The 23,965-nt window shown below is 38.6% G+C and overlaps 1 protein-coding gene across 5 annotated transcripts in view; it reads left to right on the top strand.

Moving 5' to 3' along the window:
- Nucleotides 1–20,357, top strand: part of ZNF385B (zinc finger protein 385B) — a 319,195-nt gene extending 298,838 nt beyond the window's left edge. For all 5 annotated transcript variants that reach the window (XM_030326711.1, XM_030326710.1, XM_030326716.1 and 2 more), the window contains 4 exons: nucleotides 14,816–15,067; nucleotides 16,382–16,560; nucleotides 17,366–17,467; nucleotides 18,942–20,357. In XM_030326711.1, the coding sequence (XP_030182571.1) occupies nucleotides 14,816–15,067; nucleotides 16,382–16,560; nucleotides 17,366–17,467; nucleotides 18,942–19,160 (752 nt within the window). In that variant the 3' untranslated portion in view covers nucleotides 19,161–20,357. The remainder of the gene's footprint in view (nucleotides 1–14,815; nucleotides 15,068–16,381; nucleotides 16,561–17,365; nucleotides 17,468–18,941) is intronic.
- Nucleotides 20,358–23,965: the final 3,608 nt, after the last annotated feature.

Genomic DNA, 23,965 nt, shown 5'->3' with positions numbered 1-23,965 from the left:
GCTCTATGTTGTCAGCTGCAGAGCCCAATCACAGGGCTCAAACCCACGAACCTTGAGATCATGACCTGAGCCGTAACCAAGAGTCGGATGTTCAACCAACTGAGTCACCCAGCACCCCAAATTGAGAAAACTCTTTTGGAAAGCAGCATCATAGAATAAGTCAAAAACCATGAAAACATTTATTCCTTTCATTTTACCGTTAATTTCTCTTCCTACAATTTATGCCAAGGAAATAATTCTAAATACAAAGCAGGAAAAATAAAATGTTACATATGAAAATGCCTCCTGTAGCATTATTTGTATTAATGACAGGTGGAAGCAAAATGATCAGTAGAGGGAAGTTATTTCCGTAAAGTCCTTATACCCGATAAAATATGCAGCTTTACAGTAAGTAAAAGCAACATAAAAATGCATATAATACACTAAATCAAAAAGTTAAAAAATATATTAAATCAAAAGTTACAAAATGGCCTATCTATGTATGTGTTATTAAGCCCCCACTGCATGCTCTGTGTCGTACTAGGCACTGGGTATATGATGGTGGATTAGGCAGACTTGGGCCTTGCCATCGTGACAGCATACTGTCTGGAAAGGTGAATACTGAACAAGTGATGACAAGCTTAATGAAAAGAGAGAGATGTTGATCTTGTCTGGGAAGGAAAGGAACACCTCGGCAGGGGATTTAAGCTCTCTCTGCCTGGTGAGAAAGATGTCGGCCCTGCAAACAGGGGCCCAGATCTGGGGATGGAAGAGAAGAGGATTCTCATCAGAGGGACCGGTTCTCCATAGGACTTTAGCTGTGAAAGCCTATCTGGTTTAAATAATTGAACCAATGAAAGGACACTTGGGGACAGAGAAGGGAATTTAGGATGTTGGTTTAAAAAAAAAAAAGTGATTGAAACGATAGCAAGAAACAGAAAGAAGGCAGAATGAAGTAATGGGCATAAACACAAAAGTTCTTAATCTCTTTTGGTACCATGGATACCTGTGGCCGACTAGTAGCCTAGTCTCAGAATGATGTTCATATTTGTTTTTGTTTTTTTTTTTTAAGTAATCTCTACGACCAACGTGGGGTTCGAACTCGTGACCCTGAGATCAGAGTCTCTTGCTCCACCCAACTGAGCCAGCCAGGTGCCCTTCAGAATAATGTTTTTAAGCCCATAAAATTAACTTGTACTTTTACAAAGGAAACCAACTACAATAAATACAGTTGTCAAATGTTTGTTATGATATAGTAACATAGCAATAATGTGTTAAATAAGATCTAGCAACAGGTGTAATATCTACCATAATTTTGAAGTAATGATGAGGCACAGTGTTTCAAGCTTTTTATGACAACTGTAATATCTGATGACAAGATCTTATTCCTATTGGTGGGCATAGTCACAGGTACTGCTAAGACTGCTATAGTTTTTTGCCTTCATTTATAATTGAAGAAAACGCTAAATTTTTATCAGAGATAAATGAAAATAAAGGTACATTTTCTTGCCACTCAAGTTCATGGATTCTGTGAATTCATGGGCCCCTTGGATGTCTGTAGACTCCCTAGGTTAAAAATTCCTATTTAGGGGAGACTGGGTGGCTTAGTTGGTTAGGTGTCCAACTTTGGCTCAGGTCATGATCTCATGGTTCATGGATTTGAGCCCTGTGTCGGGCTCTGTGCTGACAGCTCAGAGTCTGGAGCCTGCTTCAGGTTCTGTGTCTCCCTCTCTCTCTGCCCCTCCCCTCTTCACATTCTGTGTCCCTCTCTCTCTCAAAAATGAATACACATTAAAAAAATTATTTAAAAAAATCCTCCTATTTAGTGTGAGAGGCTTATGTTTTTTTTTCCCTCTATTTCTACATACTGTGTTATTTGCACAATAACTTCCAATGATTTGATGAGTTTATATATCTCAGGGCACAGGTCAGATGGGAAAGAAACTTTTAGCCATAAGTCCCCATGTCACAGTATTCCCAAGGGATCTAGATGATGAGAAACTCTAGACAAGCCCCTTTGGGCACTCAGGCCTCTGGAATTAACATCACTTTTTAGAGGAGACTTTCTGTGGTCAACAGACTTTCTCCTGCGACCCATAGACCTTAAATATAAAGCTACCATTGACAATTTCATAATAAAGCAGATTGAATTTAGGCACAAATGTTAGACTCAAAATGTGAAAGTATGATTGGCTTTTAGCACTATATTTTTTAAGAGGATTGGTAGCTTTTTTACACCTGAGAAGTCCAGCTCCTGAATGTCTGCAGTCTCCTTAGGACAGGCAGTACCCAGGTAGGTCCGTGAACAGTGACAGCCCGTACCTATCTCCATGGAGCAGCCTAAGGCGATGAGCTTGTTTGAAGAAAGTAATTTTTTTTGTATTGTCTCTATTAAATAAAGATACAATTTTTTAGATGAAGAAAGACTCAGTTTCCTCAGTCCCTCTCAAGCTGACCTTTCCATTGTCAGTGTGCACCCCACTCTACCTAGAGTTTCAAAGCTAACACCTAATCTCTGCATCTAGAAGGAAAGACGTGGGAGGAGCAGAATTCAAATGTTTTTCCTTATACCTTGTGAATCGACGTTTCCTCTGTAAAGGGCCATTCATTTAGAAGAAAAAGAACCTGCTCCTCATTCCACCTAGAAAATTAGTTTTTAATCTTATTCCTGGCTTTTGAATCATTATTGGACCTACTCCCTGGGGACTTGATTTGAGTGACGGGAGTTACTTATTCTGTTTTCCATAATAAAGCTGCCTCAGAAATAACTGTTTCACATCTCTCAGTGACAAATCGGAAAAGGGGCAATTTTTCAACGTGGAAAATTTGAAATATGATTTCTCTATTGTACAAGTCAAATGCCTAGAAAACTACACAAAATAGGAGAAAGCTGTTCATTAGATTCAAACTCCAGCAAACCAGCCCTCTTTTGTGCTCCCTTAGGAGAGTGACATGTTCACTAATATCAGTGCCAGCTCATTGATACAGAGTGTATGTAGGCTGCCAGCTTTTAACAAGGAGATATTTGGAGGGGCCACTGTTTTATCTGAATGTTAGACTGGTAGCTTCTGCTCCCCAGCCAAGTGGCATGAAGGACAAAAGGGCAATTGTCGTGCAGAGCTGGGCAATGACTATCATTTCATTGGGCCACAGACTCACTGAGTGGTATAGCCCAATGACCAGAACCAAACTGACATGGGCTTTCAAATGGGAAGACCAGGATATCCTAACTCAGGATTGTAGTCTGGCAGAAAATTACAGCACAGGACCTATTTTGGACTTACAAAATTGGCCACCTAACTTTCATGGATCCTAAGTTACTTAAAATAAATAAGCTTGTTGTTGTTGTTGTTTTTAACGTAAGGACATACAGATAATGATTCTGTGAAGAGTGACTTTAATTCATAGACAATTTTCCCTGCTTCCAGGATTAGTCTAAAGGCCAAGATTTGAAAATCACACGTAAACATAGTTAATTAGGAATTAGCAAGCTTCACAGTGATCAACTGTGCTTAAAGAGGCAGTGTTTCAGGGATTTAGTTGGAGGCATGGTAATGTAGCATTAGATGTAAAAGGCTCCATCAGGATCAGCTTGACCCAATGTATAATATTTGAGTGCCCTGAGAATTTTAAAAACTAGCTTTAACTTCCATGTCTATTCTTGGTGTTTTGTGTCTCTGAGCTTGTCATATAAGTACTCTATTTTGTTTTCCACATCTGCAAAATGGCATAAGCCATATAAAGAACTCTTTCTGTTTCCAAAGGTGGTTGAGCAGCTCACCCTCAAGTGAGGGATTGAGATCAGACATTTTCCAACAAGAAGTCCTGTGACTAATAAAGCAAGTCAGCTAGCCTAGTAGGTGTTGTGACATAAACCAGCCTATACTGTTCTATGGTGGGCGATGCTTGAGGACACCTGGAATCAGATCAAATCTAAATGAGCAGTCTAGTTGGAAGGAGCTAAATAGGTGACTAGAGGACTCCAAAAGTACTGGGTCAATCTCCGGCCACCTGTCATAAACGTTATGTGCCTTGGGGATCTGGGTTGGCCATGAATGGTATCTTCAGTAAGACACAAAGTCTGCAAAATGATACCTTCAGTAATGGATATCTATTATCTAAAAGGGTGGGGAAAATTAGATAATGGCATAAGTCATAGTACTTGAAATTTCTGAACGAATATTATTGCATAAATATATCAATCATGTAATTGTTGATAACTCAAATGAATATACTGTGATGTTATTGGTTAATGACTGCTTACCACATTGCCAAAGTGGGTTGTTGAGCTACAACCATCTCATGAGTCTCCCAACATAAGAACCATAGTGTTGCTATGACTGAAACCTTGCCATGGTGACAGGGTATCAGTTTAGTTGCAAAGAGGATGGGCTATACTTTGATGATAATTTGTTTTCACGTGTGCTTCATGCTTATTATTTATATGCAGGTTTATGTAGGATTCCTAATAAAGGAGATAATAAAATCTATAGATTTGTTCATTTTATCAAATCAAAAAATTTGACCTGACACATGTACTTGTTGTTATGACTCTGTCCTAGTACATCTCAAGGATGTATTCTTAAGAGAATTGTTTCAACCTCAAATGACATTAAATATTGATTGCATATATATATCTTCAGCAACAATGATATAAGTATTTTATATAATCAGTAGTGGAAATATCTGTTCTATCTATGTTTATTTCACTGGTTATGATTTGGCCATTAACAGTGAATTTCTACTATTTTTATTTGTGAAGCTAAAAGGCACTGCATGAATTTAACATTCCTTATTTCATCATATTATTGCCCACCAATGGCTTTCTGTACACTGGGCACACAGATGAATTAGGGCATTGTTGTAGGACTCAAGAATCTCTCTATCCTGGTAATAATTTTAATTGTGAAGAAATGACAGTTAATGCAAGGTCAACATATAATTTTATGAAGAGGATTATGAGAACATACAGAAGGGGAAAAGAGAGGAGATGGGCTTGGGGACTAGAGGTAGTATGATCTAGAAAGAAATTTTATAGTAATCCACAGTGAATATTGAGGGCCTAAAATGAAGCAGTGGCACACAGTAGATGCTGAGTCAATGTCTGCTGGATAAGGCTGATAGAAGAAATATTTGGAAGATAATATCAATAAACTTAGGGCATTTATTACACATAGAAGCTAAGAGAAGGAAGAATTCAAGAGTTATTGATGACAGGCCTGACATACAACTAGTAATGTCATTGATTAAAATGGGGACTGCTTGGAAGGGCCCTTATGGGGAACATATCATTCATTCAGTACCAGGCATGTTGAATTTGAAATATGCATGAAACATCTAAAAATAGATGTCCCACAGACTATTAGGGGCAAAACATCTTGAACCTGCGAGGAATGTAGAGATTTCACCTATGGATTTAGGAATCTATGTCAATGTGCTAGAAGAGGTTATTGGAATGAATTAGATCATATAACACCCAAAAGAGGACATGAGTGCAGTCTTGAGGCATGCCAACACTTAGGGGCAGGCAAAAGAACAGGAGCTGGTGAAGGGGACCTAGAGTAAGCTTAGAGAACCAGGCAAGGCCAGTGTTTGTGGGCATCAAGGGGGAAAAGCATTTCAGGAAGGGACTTGTACCCAATACACGGGAAGACTGGAGAGACACCATGGGTTTTGCAGGAAGGTAAGGATAAACAGGAAGAAAGGAAGTGGAAGAACCACATCCCATGACCACTTAAGTCCTGCACCAGAGGGAAGATAGTGGAACACTCCAGCAATGAACCAAGTCAGGGAATGACTGTTGGAACATGGAGTTTTCAGCATTTTGTAAACAGAAAGAAAGAACCCAGTACAAAGAAAGTAGCCAAAACTATAGGAAAGAGAGAAGAAATGTAAAAGATAGAGAGACAGGTGGAAGTATATACCTCTTCCTCAGAGATATAAAGAAAATAGGTGCAGACAGAAGAAAATGTAACATCAGGGACAAACTCATTCAGCTTCCTCATTTCTCTACAAAATGGGAGACCAGACATTTGCTAATAAGAGGTTGGTGATATCAGTAGGGAACTTAAGAAGGATACATTTTCCATGGGGAAGCTGACTGACTGTGTTTCTTCCCTTTAATAGAATCACTTTTTTCCCATTTGTCTGATTTATTGACCTGTTCTTCAGGTACATAACTTTTCACTATAGATGTTTCTAATTTAATCAAATCTAATCCGTAAGATCATAAAATTTTAAAATAAGGGTATGGGATTATTGCATTGCCAAAAGAACTCTGTTTCAAAAAAAAAAATCTTTTAAATAGTGCATTCAAATAGTTCAAGGTCTTTTTGCACATACATTCCAGGAAAACATCTAATAAACAAAAGGAGGTAGAGTGACTGCTGTATCTGATTGTTATCTGCAGGGTTGGTCTTTCCTTCGTGCCCTTTTAGTGCAGTCCTGCTATACTACAAATGAATATCCCTTTCTTTGTGCATCCACCAATAGAGTGATGTGCTAGCATCTGTCCATCTTTTCTTACATTTTGTTTAGCAAAGAACTCCAAGGTACCAAACTGGCTTGCTCATCCTGTAGTTTGTGTGCTGCTGCCTTTTCTACCCCCTCCCCTCCAGAATCCATTAACTATCTTAATGCACTCCACTTTGAGCTTTAAAATATCTGTCATCAGTTGATGGCTTCCGTCACTTTTACTGTGTCAAATGTGTAGATAAGGAGAGGACAAATGAAGCAAGGAGTTAGGAAGACTTCTACAGTTACACCAATATTTGATTTGGGGTTTTGGGGTTTTTTTGGTCTGATACAGAGCCCTGTCGGCTTTTTAGCCTCATCTCTCTCAAGACTGCATAACTAGTAAGAAAGTACGTACTGTGGCTGACACCCATCAATTTCTCATTATTCAGAAAATGGGAAGATAAAACAGAGGAGAACGATTTCAGAATTCCTTATCAAAGTGAGCTAACTTGGTTTAATGAGTGTTAAGCAGTAATGTGGGCATTGCTTTGTTTTTTGCAATAATAATGAGATGTTGGACAAAGTGCTTGTGAATATAGGAAAGCATATGACCCGCAGTCCTTTCACTGCATGCCTCTGTTGCTAGTTCCTTCTAATGAAATATTAAGTATAAAAAGGAAAATGTAATTGTACAAAGAAGTGACAAGGAGTATACTTTGGTGACCTCAGAAAGTACAAAGAATAATTCTGTTAAAGTTGTGTCCTTGGTTTCCCGAGCACTTTTCTCAAGTTGGGGGGGGGGGGGTGAGCACAAGATTTGACCAAGCACTTCACCAAAGAAGGTATGTAATCAACCAATAAAAATAGGCAAAGGTGTTCAATTCCATGAGTCGGTAGGGAAATGTGAATGAAAACCTATTCAATAAGACACCACTACACCTCCACCTGAATGGCTACAACCAAAAGGACTAACAATACACAATACTGATACCATGTGTTAGGGATGATGCAGAACAACTGGAATTCTCATGCATTGCTGGTAGGAATATAAATCAGTACAACCATTTGGGAAAACCATTTCAGAATCTATGAAAGCTAGATATATATTGATAGAGATAGATACCTGATAGATGATAGATAGATAGATAGATAGATAGACAGATAAATTAGATCTATCCATCTAATGGCCCAGCAATTCTATTCCCAATATATATATGACATAAATGAGTATTTATGTCTACCAAAAACATATATAAGAATAACCAAAAACTAAAAATATTCCAAATGTTTATCAATACTAAAATAAATAAATGGTGGCACAGTCATACAATGGAATACTCTCCAGCAATTCGAAAAAAACAAACTTCTATGTACAACATGGAAGAATCTGATACACATAATGTTGAGTGAAAGAAGCCAAACACAAAAGAATACATATTGTGTGATTACACTCTTATGAAGTTCAAAAATAGGCAAAACTGATCTAAGTCGATAGAAATGAGAATGGTGGTTACCTTTGGAGGGAGTGCAAACACCAACTGATTGGGAGTTCAAGGGAGATTTCTAGGATGGTGGAAACATCTGTATATCTTAGATATCAGTATCTTGTATCTTATATTTCCCATACATCTTCTGTTTCAACAAATGTATACATATGAAGAAATTCATTAAATTTTATGTACCTATAGTATATAAGTTACATAAGTATATAAGCAAAAAAAGAAATTAAATGGTACAGATAGGAACATTATCTACCATATTAGTATATGTGAAAAATAAATGAGATAATGAATGTAAGTTCTTAATACAGTGCTTGGGCTACAGTGAGTATTGAAATAGTGTCAGCTATTGATTTGGGATTACTATTGTTACTACTACTCTCACTGTCAGATATAACTGCCTGGAGCAATCATTAGGCTAATTTTTTGCTTTACATAAAAGTAAACTTCCCTAAATAGTATTGAGCCTCTGAATTCAGCTTCTAAGAACCATGCTCCAAACAACATTACTAGTTGTGTGTAAGAGAAAGCTTGTTATTATGGTAAAGTTTACTTCTTACTAAGGGTAAAATTTTTTAACTCTCAAAAATGTATTTAGTTCAAGAGTTTGTTCCCTTTCAGGATTAAGAATTTTTTTAAATTACTTTGAAACACAAATCATTATTAACCTAATGAAAAGATATCCAACCCCTTTATATAAAAAAAAATGAAAATCAAGTTAACAATGAGGTACTGTATTTTATCTGTCAGATTGGCAAAGGCAGTGGATAATTAGGCTGGTTAAAGGTACAGGGAAGCTGGCACTCTCTTACAGACAGAGATCTCTAAGAGCATTAGTTTGTGCAACCATTCTGGGGTGCAGTTTGGCAACGTGCATTACAAGTTAAAACATGCTCTTTGTGCCAGTAAGTCCTCTTCAGGGTTTAGGTCCTAAGGAAATTATTGGGCAAGTATGCAGAGATGTCTATACGCAGTACTATTTATAAAACTGATTTACTGAATATATGAATTCAGTGGAGTGCAAATATGATTGCCAGTATACTCTATTGAATATCCCTTTCTCATTCCTCAGAAATATTATCAGATATCAGAAAGTCTCGTCTTATTGAAACTTTAGGCTCTTTATCCAGGTGAACACTTCCTTCTTCCTGGCTCAGGTTGGATCATGGGAAAGGCCATAGTGTATTCTTCTCTTCTTCCCCAACCTATAATTTCTAGTTCTTGCCCGTTCCAATTGTTAGGGATAGGAGAAGGCATTAGAGAAGATAAATGAAGATAAAAGAAGGGCCAATGTTTTTGTGCTTAACGACAATCATTGATGCCCTCTGCATGGCAGGTGTCCAGATGCCCTGTCTCTCTCTCTCGAGGACCATGTGTAAGGTCTTCGTGTGGGTCTTTCAGTCCTTCCTCAGCTCCTAACACCAGAGCTCCACTCCTCAGCCTCTTACTGCCAGCATCCTAGTGATCAGCTTTTTTGTGTCAGGTACCAATAACAGAGCTCGAGCCTGACCACCTTTCAAGATGCCCTATCAACCCTAAGAAAACGCATCCAATCTTGACATGCCAAACTGAGATTACAGGTCCTTCAGCTCCTGACCCTTTCTTGGTCCAGCTCATCTGCCCCAACCTTCCTATCCCCTACTTCACCTGGGATGAGGGGTGCATCACTAAGGTCAGAAGTTGCCAGACTAGAAAATGAGATGCCAGTGTCTCTTCTTACATGCACTTCTGGCTTTACCACTTTGACTAGATTCAGAAACATCTAACCAGGACAGAAGCTCATGATGCCAGTGAGTCCTCCAATACTTATATAGTCTAGGGAAGTGCATGATAGGATGTTGGTAGCAGGATAAGTTTTACTGCTTCTTATAAATGCTACAAGTATGTGTCTGGGGGTCTCTTGGGGACTTTCTCTAAGATGCTGAGATATTTGATGCGAACTGCTTTCAGTTAGGGTCATGTCCTTCATTCTGAGGCAACCAAACTCCCATTCAGTATCTTTTTAACATTGTAAGAGTGCAAACCAGAAGTAACCCAAATAACAAAAGATTATTTAGATAAATTATAGTACATCCATATAGGTAAATATCATTTGTTATAAATCATGATCCAATTCTACATTTACTGACATGGAAAGATATTCTTGATTTATTGCCATTTGAAAAATGTGAGTTACAGCATGTTTCCATCTATTCACATGTAGTATTGTGTAAATTGTGAAGTAACAGGTATCATTTTAATAATCTAGGTCAAGTGTTGGCAGACTACTACCTGAGAGCTAAATCTAGTGTGCTCGCCTACTTTCGTAAATAAAGTTTTGTTAGATCACAGCCATACTGGTGGCTGCTTTCCTGCTATCGTAGCAAAGCTTAGTAGCTGCAATAATATGGCCCACGAAGCTTAATATGTTTACAGAAAACTTTGCTGACTTATTATAGGTGATGGAATCATGGGTGATTTTTCTTTTCTTTTCTTTTTTTTTTTTTTGTCTGACTTTATTTTCTACATTGAGCATACATTTATTGTGTAAATCATGTATCTATTATTAAACCATTGAAACCTGGTTAGAAAAAACTTATATTAATAATATTAAGCTGAAGATTAAACCTTGTAAGCAGACTCCTAAAAATTGGATTATAGCTTCCAAAGTTACACTGCAAAAAATATATATATTGATCTATAATGTAGTTAGAATACTATTTTGATTGTTTTTAAATTAAGACCTATATATGGACATGAGTCTTCTTGTTACCAACAGGATTAGTTTCTGAAAACTGCTTTTAGACGTTCACATGTACTGAGGCACCTGAGTGACTCAGTCGGTTAAGCATCCAACTCTTGATTTAGGCTTAGGTCATGATATCGCAGTTGGTAAGTTACAGCCCCGCAGCAGGCTCTGTGCTGTTAGCTCTGTGCTGTTAGCTCAGGATTCTGTCTCCCTCTCTCTCTGTCCCTCCCCTGCTTGCTCTCTCTCTCTCTCTCTCCAAATAAATAAAAATAAACTTAAAAATAAAGAACTCCCATATTCTTTTCATCATCTGTGTTAGCTTATTAGTCCCCTGAGCCTGTGTTTCAGGAATATAGTGCTAAGTTTGAGGAATAGGTGAGCTAACCTGAGTAAAGTTCTGTTGTAAAAAATAACTATGATAAATAAATAGTGAAGACTGATTTCCTTCACATGGTTTATCAAGTAGATATGAAAACAGTTCCAAAACGAGAGGTTTTCAAAATGCTTAGAACTTTGGAAAATAAGGGAATCAATGTAGATCGCCACTTTGAAGAATTAAATTCACTTGGATGCATAAATTACAGACATTTGTTACAAAGGGTAATTCTGATATAGCTAAGCAAATTTTGCTTCCCGGTCCTGTAGGATGAAACCTTAAAAAAGGTGTTTAAGTAATCAGAAAATAATGAAGACAGTCAGAAGAACCTGCTAATTAACATTAGGTGAGGGAATACTTGAAAATAGAATTCATATTAACCAGAAGTTCCAGATGACATGCATCTTTATTAAAAGAAACAGAAGTAAACAATACATTAATTAAACTTTCAAATACACAAAATAAGGAGGCTTTAAAAATGCCAATAAGGAAAGAATAATATATAGAATAAATAAAGAATTAATAATATAATGGATTTTGATAAAAATATAAAACAATTAAAATGAGAAATAATAAAATTAGGCTTCAAAGCTTATAAATTTACACATCCAGAAAGAATGCCAAAATTTAAATCTAGTATTGCTTAGTGGTTTTAGGATCTATTTCATTAACTAGCTAGTCTCAATCCAATGGCAGAATTTCCTCAATATGATGGAACCATTTACACATTGTCAAAGCAAAATTGATACCTACTATTCACAAAGATTAAGACTCTGGCCTACCTAGAGGATAAAAACTAAAACATAATTTATGTAAATGTTAAATATACCATATGTCTTAATATTTTTAAAGGAAAATGGCCTCCCTTGGCATCTATTTTACTAGTTTTAAGATATTCTCTACCTTCTGATTCAATTCACCTTTATAATATCTCACATTACACCTGTTGCCATCATCTATGCTGAACTAGTAGGTATTCAAGCAAACCCCAAGTTTTCTAACACCTAAGCATTTCCTTATGTTTCCACCTGTAAGCATTCACTTCCTACTCTTTCTCACCTTATTCTATTCTTATCTAAATCTCACCTGCAAAATCTGGCCAAAATATCACTTCCTTTATGAAGAATGTCTCTTTCTTCCTAACCAGAAGAAATCACTTCCTGCTCCAAGCTCTCATAAATTAGAGATCTCTGAATGACTATCTCATTTCCCCTGCTAACCTTTAATTTTCTTAAAGTCTATACCTACTTTATTTACTATTCTCTTCAGTGTCTAGCACATTGTCAGTAATTAGCATTTTGCTAATATTCATTTGTTAATGAATAAATGACCTCTTCTGAAAAGGAGATACAGAAAGGAAATCTGTTTAATTTTTCTTAAAGAAATAGGAATAAAGAGGAAAAAAATAATTTTGTCCATATTCTCAATGTAACCTGAATAATTTGTTGAAGAGGATAGATATTTTCATTTAAGGCAAATATGCCTTAAAACTAAACAAAGCAAGACTTTATCACATCTCCAGTGACCATTATATGCCTTTTATAATGTTAATGCCATATGAAGTCCACCCTCTGTGCAGGAAGATTAATACACTACCCAGTGAATAGAGAAAACATCATGCTCATTTATGCCACCTACCAATCTGTGGGACATTATTCAATTTTGATGAGCCTTAGTTTTCTCATCTTTAAGATAGGAATGACTGGGATGCCTGGGTGACTCACTTGGTTAAGTGTCCGTGTCTTGTTTTAGGCTCAGGTTATGATCTCACAGTTTGTGGGATCAAGCTCCTGCTTGAGATTTCTCTCTCTTCCTCTCTCTCTCTCAAAATAAATAAATAAACTTTAAAAAATTAAAAAAACAAGATAGGACTAATTATTTTCAGCCGTACCTATTTCACAAGTTTGTTATGAGAGATAATAAGATAATGTAAGTGATAGCACTTTGTAAGTTGTACCGTTCTATAAAACTGTAAGAACATATGAGGGAGACCAATATAAGGGACAATAAAATAAATATGAATAAGAGAGAGAATGAGTAAATGACTAAAACAGGTCAGATTCCTTAGGTCAAATTTATATGAAAAGATTTTACCATGCAATAATTTAAGTTTCCATCACAAGAAACAGAGTAATTCCATAGGAGCAAATGTTAAGATTACTGAATTATTTCACTGCTTTGTGAATTCTATAAAATTGTAAAATCAATCTAAGGGATCCTTATAGGTGAGGGAATTCTAAGCCAGAAATAATCTTCTATCTAATTTACTTAGTATTACCATTTAGGAAGATTGATTTTAGTCCCTTCTCTCATACTGTGGAGGTCTGTTTAGTAAAAGTCTAAGATCTTTTCCATCATACTTTATGGCATCCTGAAGTCTTAATAAACTTGCTGGAAAGGAATATATAGATTGTGAAACCCAAGGATAAAAAGAGATCTGAGCATTCACTTATTCCAAACACCATCCAGATCTGGAATTCAGCTATAGAATCTGCTAGTCTTGACCCAGATGGATCCAATGCAGGAAAAGGATGGAAATGAACTGTTGATACCTAAATCAAACACATAAAAATATGATCTGCTGGTATTTTTGGTGTATATGTAAGTGCTGGCTTTGCCCCATATGCAGAACAGACACACACTATCAGGTTGCTGTTCCCCTACTCACTCCTTCCCTCTTGGTGATCCAGGCCCATGGTACACAGTTCCAAGTTAGCTAAAGCAATTAACAAATAAGTGTTAGTTTTCATTTCCTTCTTCTCTTAATACGAGTTTATCAGCGTGTCTATAAACATTTTCTAAAAGCACCGGCTCTACTCAGCTTACATGTGTGATGGATTGGGCTGTTGCCTATGAAGTTCCAGTTTCTTTCCCAAAGGGGCCACTGAATAGAACCTGTGTTGAATAGCAAATGAACCCCGACGAGTTAGATTCTGTTAAAGTCACTCTGATCCTTCTTATAGCTTGCACCATGGGCCTTGAGAATTGTAAGCATTTAGTAGCTACATGATCAAAATGCCAAGATGTCGGTAAATGATTTGGCTAATCCTCATTATTGTGCTTCTGGTTAATGTCATTACTTAGAATTTATGACTTAGGGATGGCTGGCTGACTCAGGAGCATGCAACTCTTGATCTCAGGGTCATGAGTTTGAGCCCCACGTTGGGGGTAGAATTTACTTAAAAGAAAAATCTTATAATTTAGACTGGCAGTATTAAGTACAATGAATGAAATCTTTGCATCTTGTATTTTAGATAAATCACTTTGCCATTCGAAGAGCAGCAAAAACTTAACTAATCATAACCAAAATTAACCATATGTCTTCCCTCACCTATACCCCAACACCCAATGTTAAAATTTTAACTTGGTATAAAAATTGAGTTTTAGCTTTATATTTATGTCCTAATTAAAGCATGAATAGTCAAATGAAACTACCATTGACTAATGACTTATTTCATGTTACCATCATATCATGTAACCGTATTGGAAGGTAGTTGGTTTTCCTATATATTAAAGACCTCTCTGGAGCATAATTTACAACCGAAGGCTATCAGACAGTTACCTGCTGCCAGTGGGAGAAAAAAGTCATGTTTCATAAGTCATCATATTCTTGGGGTGAGCTGATATTGGAAATTGATGGCATGGAGCTATTTTTCAATCTGGAGATTAAAACCACACCTAACAATCAAATTTCTAGTTTTAATTCCTTTTACATTAATTTGTCTGTGTTTATACCATGTACGAAGCTTTAATACGATCTTTCTGTGTCTCTCTTAGAAGATAAAGGGAAGTTAAAAGTCAACAGTTCCAGTCAGCCATCAAGCTCTGAAGGTGGCTCATTTCTCCTCAAATCAGGCACAACACCCCTGCCACCTGGAGCAGCCACTTCTCCCTCAAAGAGCACGAATGGAGCTCCCGGTACCTGTACCGTTTCTGAATCAGAAGAAGAAAAAGCCAAAAAATTACTGTATTGTTCACTATGCAAAGTGGCTGTGAACTCCCTGTCACAGCTAGAGGCACACAACACAGGTTAGCAGCTATCGTTTGAATTTAAATAATGTTTGTAACAAAACCAACCTTTCCCTTCAGAATACCGTATCTTTTGTTGTTCAAACGTTGGGTTTGTTCAACGTCTTCTCCGCTTTTTTGGTTCAAAAGACTGATTTTAAGAAAAGTATGATATGATAACTTTGGAAACAGCAGGCAAAAGCTTAAAGCAAGTTGAAGATAAAACTTATTCTGTTCTTTATTTTCTCAAAAGCATCTAATATTTCCCAAAACTCATTATGATGAAGTGACAGAGATGAAGATAAATATCTATGCACAATGTTCACTGCAACACACTTAGGAAAAAAAGGGGGAAACAATTTAAAAGTCCCTCAGTAGGGAAATGTCGAATAAACTATAGGAACCCAATATGAGAGTATATATTACTCAGTCATTAAAATGTAATTACTTTATGGGGCGCCTGGATGGCTCAGTCAGTTGAGCGTCCGACTTCGGCTCACGTCATGATCTTGTGGCTTGTAAGTTTGAGCCCTGTGTTGGGCTCTAGCTTGGAGCCTGGAGCCTGCTTCAGATTCTGTGTCTCCCCCTCTCTTTGATCCTCCCATGCTCACGCTCTGTCTCTCTCTGTCTCTCAATAATAAATAAACGTTAAAAAAAAATTTAATGTAATTATTTTAAAAAGTATATGATTTGCTATGTGAAATTTTCAGGATATTTAACTAGTATGATCCCAATTTTGAAAAAAATATATGCCTTTAATATACAAGCAAAACAAAACCTGAAGAAAAAACTAAACTGAAGGGCACCTGGGTGGCTCAGTCGGTTAAGTGTCCGACTTCAGCTCAGGTCATGATCTCACGGTTAGTGGGTTCAAGACCCGCGTCAGGCTCTGTGCTGACAGCTCAGAGCCTGGAGCCTGCTCAGATTCTGTCTCCCTCTCTCTGTCCCTCCCTCCTGCTTGCGCTCTGTCTCTCAAAAATAAGTAAAATGTTAAAAACAATTTTTTTTAACTAAAATGATAACAGTGGTAATCTCTGAGTGGTGAAAACATAGAATCTTTATTTTCTTTATGCTTCTGTATATTTTCCATATTTTCCTTCTAATGGACTCATGTTTTCCCATTTTTTACAATGAAATCGTGTCCAATAAGCAGCATTATTGTTTATAATAAATAAAAAGTATTTGTAATCAGCATTAAAATGATTATTTTTTTAAAAAAAGCAATGAGAAATTCATCCTGAAGATAAACTTCTCAAGGGTAAGAAAACAAAGACCTGTTCATAGATGTATTCTGTTCTTCAATAGCTATTTACCATATGTCTCTTTCTCTTTTAGGATCTAAACACAAGACCATGGTGGAAGCTCGTAATGGGGCTGGTCCAATTAAGTCCTATCCTAGACCTGGATCAAGATTAAAGATGCAGAATGGCAGTAAGGGGTCAGGACTACAAAATAAGACATTTCATTGTGAAATCTGTGATGTTCATGTTAATTCAGAAATTCAACTCAAACAGGTAATGTATCCTGAATTAATTAGTATCCACTGTTGTTTGGGTCACCACTTGATTTTGTATCTAATCTATGTAATGGTTCTCACTATGCTCACAGATAAATTTACTAACCTTTATATGAGGCACACAAGATACAACATGCAGATGCTAGCGAAAGAAAAAGCACCAAATACTTATGTACCCACAAAAGTGGGTACTTTTACTGTAAGTCAGATCCAGGATAGGTGTTAGGGACAGATAAGCACAGCAGTCATCTGGAGCTTGTAGTCAGGCAGGAACTTCTGGAAGACAAGATGTTCAGCCTGTCTTTCAAAGACCCAAAATCTGTTTATGGAGACAGATTCATTAGTCATGGCAGTAACAACAGGCAAAGCAGGGTAAGTACTACAGAGAAAGGAAAGGAATAGAGGCATTACAATTGGGGGGGGGGTGCAGGGAGGGCACCTGGGTGGCTCAGTTGGTTAAACGTCCAACTTTGGCTCAGGTCATGATCTCATGATTCTTGAATTTGAGCCCCACATCGGACTGTCTACTGCCAGCACAGAGCCCACAGATCCTCTGTCTCCCTCTCTCTTTGAAACTCCCCTGCTTGTGCTCTCCATCTCTCTCTATCAAAAATAAACATTAAAAAAAAATTGAGTGGGGAGCAAGTCTTAATTTCAAGAGCACAGTGATCTTATTCAAACCACCTTGGAACTGTGGACTTAGAACCGGGAATGGAGTGACCAGCTATCTCTATCTAGGAGTTATATTTTACATGGAATAAAGCTCACATTTAGATTCAGCTAATGCATCAAACTTTTTTCAGCACATTTCTAGCCGAAGGCATAAGGATCGAGTTGCAGGGAAGCCACTGAAGCCGAAATACAGCCCTTACAACAAACTCCAGCGGAGCCCGAGCATTTTAGCAGTAAGTTCAACTCACCTGCTCACCTGTTTTGTGGGTTTGCCTTGCTGGCTTGGGCAGGGACTGTGGTTTAGGAGGGTCTAGCGACTAATTGGTCCTGAAAGGTTTTGAATTTAAATAGCCCTCACAGACAGAAGTTTTAGGATGAACTGCTTAGTCCCTGCTGTAGGGCACCTTGAAGGAAGCTTCTTTACAGAAAAGAAACTGAACCTCTTTAGAAGCTAATCCCTTACTCATTACCAGGAACCTTTTCCAAAAGGCTGCCTTCTTTAGCTTATAAAGAAAAATAAAGGCTCAGGAACAAAAACAAGTAATGCCTGAGGAATCCTGGAATGTGCTGTACCTGGGAAGAGGGCTTGCTTTCCTAAAACAAAACTCCATTTAATGCCTTCTCCCTTTCTAGAGGGCTCTCCCTCTTCTCCCTCCTCCATCTCCCCTCTCCACCCCCACATGCCCCTGCCTCCAGAAATTAAAGTGAGTGTTTATATTACTCTCTTTCCTTGTCTAGCAGGCATGCTGGTATTCAGCCTGTCCTACCTGCTCTCAATATGTGTTGTTTTCACTTTCTTTGCAAAAATACCCAGGGGCGCCAGCAATAGATGTCATATAAATACCCAGATGGATGGATTTCATAATCTCCCTGGGACTTAGCCCAGTGTGGCATTCCATTTGAGGTTGAAACCGGATTGGCCAGCTGGAGGCGATGCTCCCAGCTTCTGCAAAGCCTCCATCTGATGCTGCAAGCAGGTGTTACCTGCATTAAACAAATCCAGTGTGCAAAAGAGAGAAATTAAGGATTTCTCCTGATTGCAAAAGAGAGAAATTAAGGATTGATTTCTGACTTTATAGGAAAGTTCCACCTTGGGGTTCCTTTAAATAGAGAACGTTTCTGGTGCACTTACAATCATTTCCAACGACAGAAATTTGAGTCGGTTGCAGTTTTTCAGGGATCACCCTTTAAGTGGCCAGAGAGAGGGGTGTAAACTGACTGTTTTCATGACTTTTAACGAGTCCCTCATGTCTTGAACCCCAGTTAGCTCACCCTGTGCGGCTCTTCAAAGAGAAGTGAAAGGTCACGCATATTCTCAAAAACAAAACAAAACAACCCTCTCAAGGCTGCACTGTGGTTTAGGACAAGTCAGAATTTTAAACTGAGCTCCATTATTTAAGCAGGAAACCTTCTGGGTATGTTTGCTTGTTCTTTATGAGAAGCAGCATAAAATAGCTTTAGTATCTACTCAGAGAGGCCCTCCGGTGTCCTCCGTGTCCTCGGGGCCCAGGGGCAAAGGCCCCCAAAAAAGAGCTGAAATGGAAACAGATCAAAGTAAAGGTACGCCCAGAGCCTTTGCAACCAGCTTTGTGAACCTAATTTCTTGACTTCCGAGAGTAAAGATTTTTATAATGTGACTTCTCAACGTCCGTGTCGCTCACCCAACACACTATCCCCACCCCGTCCCTGGTTTTCTCCCTCCGCTAGGCAAAACTTGCATTCCAGAAAGACATGATGAAGCCTTTGGCCCCGGCCTTCCTGTCGTCGCCCCTGGCGGCGGCGGCGGCGGTGTCGTCGGCGCTGTCGCTGCCGCCCCGGCCGTCGGCGTCGCTGTTCCAGGCGCCGGCCATACCTCCCGCCCTGCTGCGGCCGGGCCACGGGCCCATCCGCGCCACGCCCGCCTCCATCCTGTTCGCGCCCTACTGACCGCCGCCCGCCCGCCCCGCGGCGCGCCACCCCACCCCGGCCCCGACTCCAAAGACTAAGAAATCACTAGGCTCCAGAGTGCTTTTAGGGACCGCTCCCGAAATAGGGATCTGAGCAGCACAGGCTTTGTCCCCCCCGTTCTCCACCCCCCCACACCCCCTGCCGACCTCGATTTGTGTATCTGAGATATTTGGTTTCTTGCAAATGTATTGGTCAGAAAAAAATATATATCTATATCTATATACCATCCTCTGACTATTTTCCCATGGGTGTGATCTGGCTTAGAAACGATAAGGAATCTTTTCCTGACAGACTTGAAAACTAGGGTCTTCCTCCCACGTCTGTAAATAACTCTGGAATCCAACTGAGCACATTCTAGTGTGGAACAAAAATAGGTGAACACAAGTGCTTGCTTGTGGATCCCATCTTACCAACGGATCACAACGTTTTCCTTCATGGTGTACTATTGTTGACAGGGATTGTGTACTGTTTTAGACCCAAGTACTGTTGTATCCTGTGTAGTACTAGATCTGTATCTCTTGTCTGAATTCAACATTTTTTTAGTCGCTGTGTAAATGTTAGGAAGCAAAGTAGCCTGAATTCTCTCTAAGAGAACAAAAGATAATGTATTTTCTTTATTTCACGTTTCATTTGGTGATATTGAAAAGAACTAGAAAGCCATATAACATAGCTATAATTACTGTTTGCTATTTTTGTTTAACTTATTTTGTAGCTTCCTCACGAGTTTGAGTTGCTAAGCAAATGTATACAACCAGAAAAAGAGCTTCCTCAATTGCACATTCTTGCACCTCTTGTGCATTCTGCAAGGAGACAATGAATCCATGTATTTCTACGTAATTATCTTCTTCATTTTTAACCTGTTTTCATTTGTTAACGATGCTACATAATTTTGTGGCTCCCTAATGCAATAATGTACAGAAGATAAAAAAAAATTTATAATTGAACAATTTGTCTTTCTGTTCACTGAATATGTTGCAGGTCTCGCTCCCATGCCCCCCCTTTCTAAACTGATATCAACAAGACTGGAATGTTTGTGGTATCAGGGGCAAGAGGCATCATAAAACAACAAAATAGAGTGAACTCTTTTAGAGCATCTATATCTGCAATCTGTAAATGGTAAAATGTCTGTGTATTTTTTTAAATGTACCTTTTCAATAAAAGTACAAAAAATAAAAATCTGTGTTTTCAAAGTTCTTTTCTCCTGAGACACCTCCAATTTGAAATCATCTGATGAACGATTTTCAGTAGGTGCAAAGATTGCTCCTTACGTATTTAGCATTTTCAGCTCTTATTCGAAGCATTTTTATTTGTCATGTTTATTCATTACTGTTCACAGCATCTGCACGATGCAAGACTTTACTGCTCTTTTCCCTCTGAATCCCTAAGAAGTCGGGCAAATCATAGTAGTAGCCTGATAAAAATTTGTAACTCTGATTTTTTTTAACCTGCTGTAAAGTCTTCTAAATCCCTAACCCATCTTCCATTTGTGTCCGAGGCATTTGTGATCTCCTTCCGTTCCACTCCAACCCCTTTTCCCATCAACCCTTTTTTTTTTCTTCCACCTCATTCTAAGTGTAAAGATCAATATGTCACTATTTGTCCTGGTTATCTATCTATTGCTGCTTAATGAACTACTCCAAAACTTAGTGGCTTAAAATAACAACCATCTTATTATATCATGATTTCAGGGGTCGAGAACTCCAGCCAGGCTTGGCTGGGCTGTTCTTCTATTCCTGGAGGCATCAATATGAAGTCTGTTGGTAATACTCAGTGGGTGGGGGAGGCTGGTCTGGAGGCCCAAGATGGCTTCACTCACATGTGTGCCTTGATGGAGATGGCTAGAAGTATAAACTCTATTAGAACAGTTACCAGAGGACCTGCACATGGCCTCTCCAGCTATGTGGTCTCAAGCAATTACATAGTAACTCAGGGCTCCTAGACAGAGAGTACTTCAAGAGGCCTGGGTGAAAGTCAAAAAGCTTCTTATAAAATTGTCTCAGGACACCTGGGTGGCTCAGTTGGTTAAGCGGCTGACTTTGGCTCAGGTCATGATCTCTTGGTTCACAAGTTCGAGTCCCACGTCGGGCTCTGGGCTGACGGCTCAGAGCCTGGAACCTGCTTTGGATTCTGTGTCTCCCTCTCTCTCTGCCCCTCCCCTGCTCATGCTCTGTCTCTCCCTCTCTCAAAAATAAACATTAAAAAACATTTTTTTTAAGTACAAAATTGTCTCAATACTCCCAGCATGTCACTTATGCTGCATTCTACTGATCGAGCAAGTCACGGAGGCCAATCCAGATTCAAGGAGAAGGAAAGTATTCACTTTTCAATGTGAAAAAGAGCAAAGACTGGCCATTTTTTTTTATTTTTTTTATATATATGAAATTTATTGACAAATTGGTTTCCATACAACACCCAGTGCTCATCCCAAAAGGTGCCCTCCTCAATACCCATCACCCACCCTCCCCTCCCTCCCACCCCCCATCAACCCTCAGTTTGTTCTCAGTTTTTAACAGTCTCTTATGCTTTGGCTCTCTCCCACTCTAACCTCTTTTTTTTTTTTTCCTTCCCCTCCCCCATGGGTTCCTGTTAAGTTTCTCAGGATCCACATAAGAGTGAAACCATATGGTATCTGTCTTTCTCTGTATGGCTTATTTCACTTAGCATTACACTCTCCAGTTCCATCCACGTTGCTACAAAAGAAGACTGGCCATTTTTAATCTACCACTCTGTCACAGAATTTTGAGGGGAGTGGTAACAAAGCTATGACAGAGCCCCTTTCCCCCCCACCTTAAGTCCAAACCATACCATTCTTTAAAATGAGAAGAATTGGGGTGGAGCGGGACCTCAATTCTCATTTCTAAGAAGTTAAAGCCAGTGGATGACAGTACAGCTGTGATATATGGCGATAGGCTTCCTTAATCAAAGAGTTTATCCAATTGTTTAAAGATTGTTGGCCTTAATATTCTAGGCTTATAATTAAGTTAGTGTTAGAGTCTATTAGAATTCCAGTTTGACATTCAGAATTTGAGTTTCTTTTCTTTCTTTTTTTTTTTTAATATGACTCATTTGAACTCTATACTAGTTACACTAAACCATGGTTGGACCTTCAAACATAGCTTAGAAACATCATGCTCTGAAGAAAATGTGTTTCAGTTTAACACTTAGGAGAATTTTTTTATGGACTCCAAGAGCAATTATATTTCATTTTCCTCTATCTCATTAATGTTTACTGCCGTCCTCAAAAAATTTTAAATGTCAATATTTAAATAGACCCAGGAATTTGCTGATTAGATTTATAGTTAAAGATTTTGAAAAATCACCTCAGGGAGGAAGTACAAAAGAAGAGCGATTAATTAAAATGCCTGCCTCCCAAAGAAGCCAGGAGTAGCTTCAAGTAATGTATAAAGCACTATCAAACAGATATATCGTATCCACCCTGATTCTGAGGTGGCAGAGTGGGTCAGTCCTGAGGGATGTGCACATTTGAACTCATAGCCCTTCCTACGCCATTTTTAGTGGGGAAGGACTACCACTCTACCCCTCCACTAATTGGGAAACTTAAAAATGTGCTGCTTACTCTGACCTAGCCCAGTTCTGGTCTCTGTAGAGTATGAAAATTGATCTCAGATAGAATTTCCGGATAAAATATAAAACATCTAGTTAAATTTGAATTTCAGGTCAATGAGGAATAATTTTTAATAGAATATTTTAGTCATTTTAGTAAGGTATTGCACATAGTATAAGTGTGTCTCAGAAATAAAGGATGCAGTATTGGGGATGTACTTATAATAAAGAAAATCTCTGTTGTTTATCTGAAATTCAAATTTAAGCCTGTAGTTTTATTTGCTAAATCTGGCAACCCTGGTCTCAAGAGTACTCCTCTTCATCTCAAGCACCATGATTCTTCAGGAAAGAAGTCACCTCTTGGGTATTCACAACTAAATAACAAGCTTTTAAAGGCCCATTGTGAGATGTACTCACAAATAGGCAGAGGAAGGAACCTGCAGTAAATAAAAGAAAATGATATATGGACACTGGGTAGGACCCAGACACGGGAAAAGGTAGCCACAGATGCCCCTTTCCGAAAGCCACGCTGACCCCTGCTTAGCAGCCCTAAATTATCATAAAAGCAAAAAACAAAGTGTTCATTTGTATTATGCACCAAACACACCACCCCTTGCTTGCTCCTTCTCTGCCCTAAGAGAATTCTTATATTCCGGAGCAGAAATGGTTATGAATTTTTCTCTCAGAAAGTGCTTTAAGGAGAACTACCCCGCAGTTGATATAGCTGGGAAAGGGAACCGTGGGAATTCCCGGTGGGAAAAAAAAACAAAGGAGAAAGAGCTGATAGATGATCAGGTGGAAATCCTGTTGTGCTAACATTCCCTTCAGGAATCTGAAGCAACTCACTGAGGAGGTTGAGTTTGGGGGATGTTTTGAGAAACGGGTACCCACTTCCTGGGGTGTCATCAGAGAGAAGGATATGGCAGGAAGGCAGAGATGACCAGGAACTCTTTGACAAAGATTAAGTCAGCATCAAGACGTACATCCTTGATCAGCACAAGCATCCTCGGGTAACAGGCAGAAGGATTACGTTTCTCCTCTGTAGTCTGCTATGTGGAATCTGGCATCTTTTCAGAGCGTTCCTTCCACCAGATCCTGATTTTGTTAATATGATGCCCCTCAATTAATGTCAGAGATGATATGGCCTCTTTGGGAAAAGCTCAGTTTTGATACTTTGGTCGATTGAGGTGGGGCTGTGTAGTGCAAGAGCAAATTCCATG

This window comes from Lynx canadensis, chromosome C1, assembly GCF_007474595.2.
Source record: "Lynx canadensis isolate LIC74 chromosome C1, mLynCan4.pri.v2, whole genome shotgun sequence".
NCBI classification, from domain to species: domain Eukaryota; kingdom Metazoa; phylum Chordata; class Mammalia; order Carnivora; family Felidae; genus Lynx; species Lynx canadensis.
This window is presented reverse-complemented; position numbering and strand designations above follow the sequence as displayed.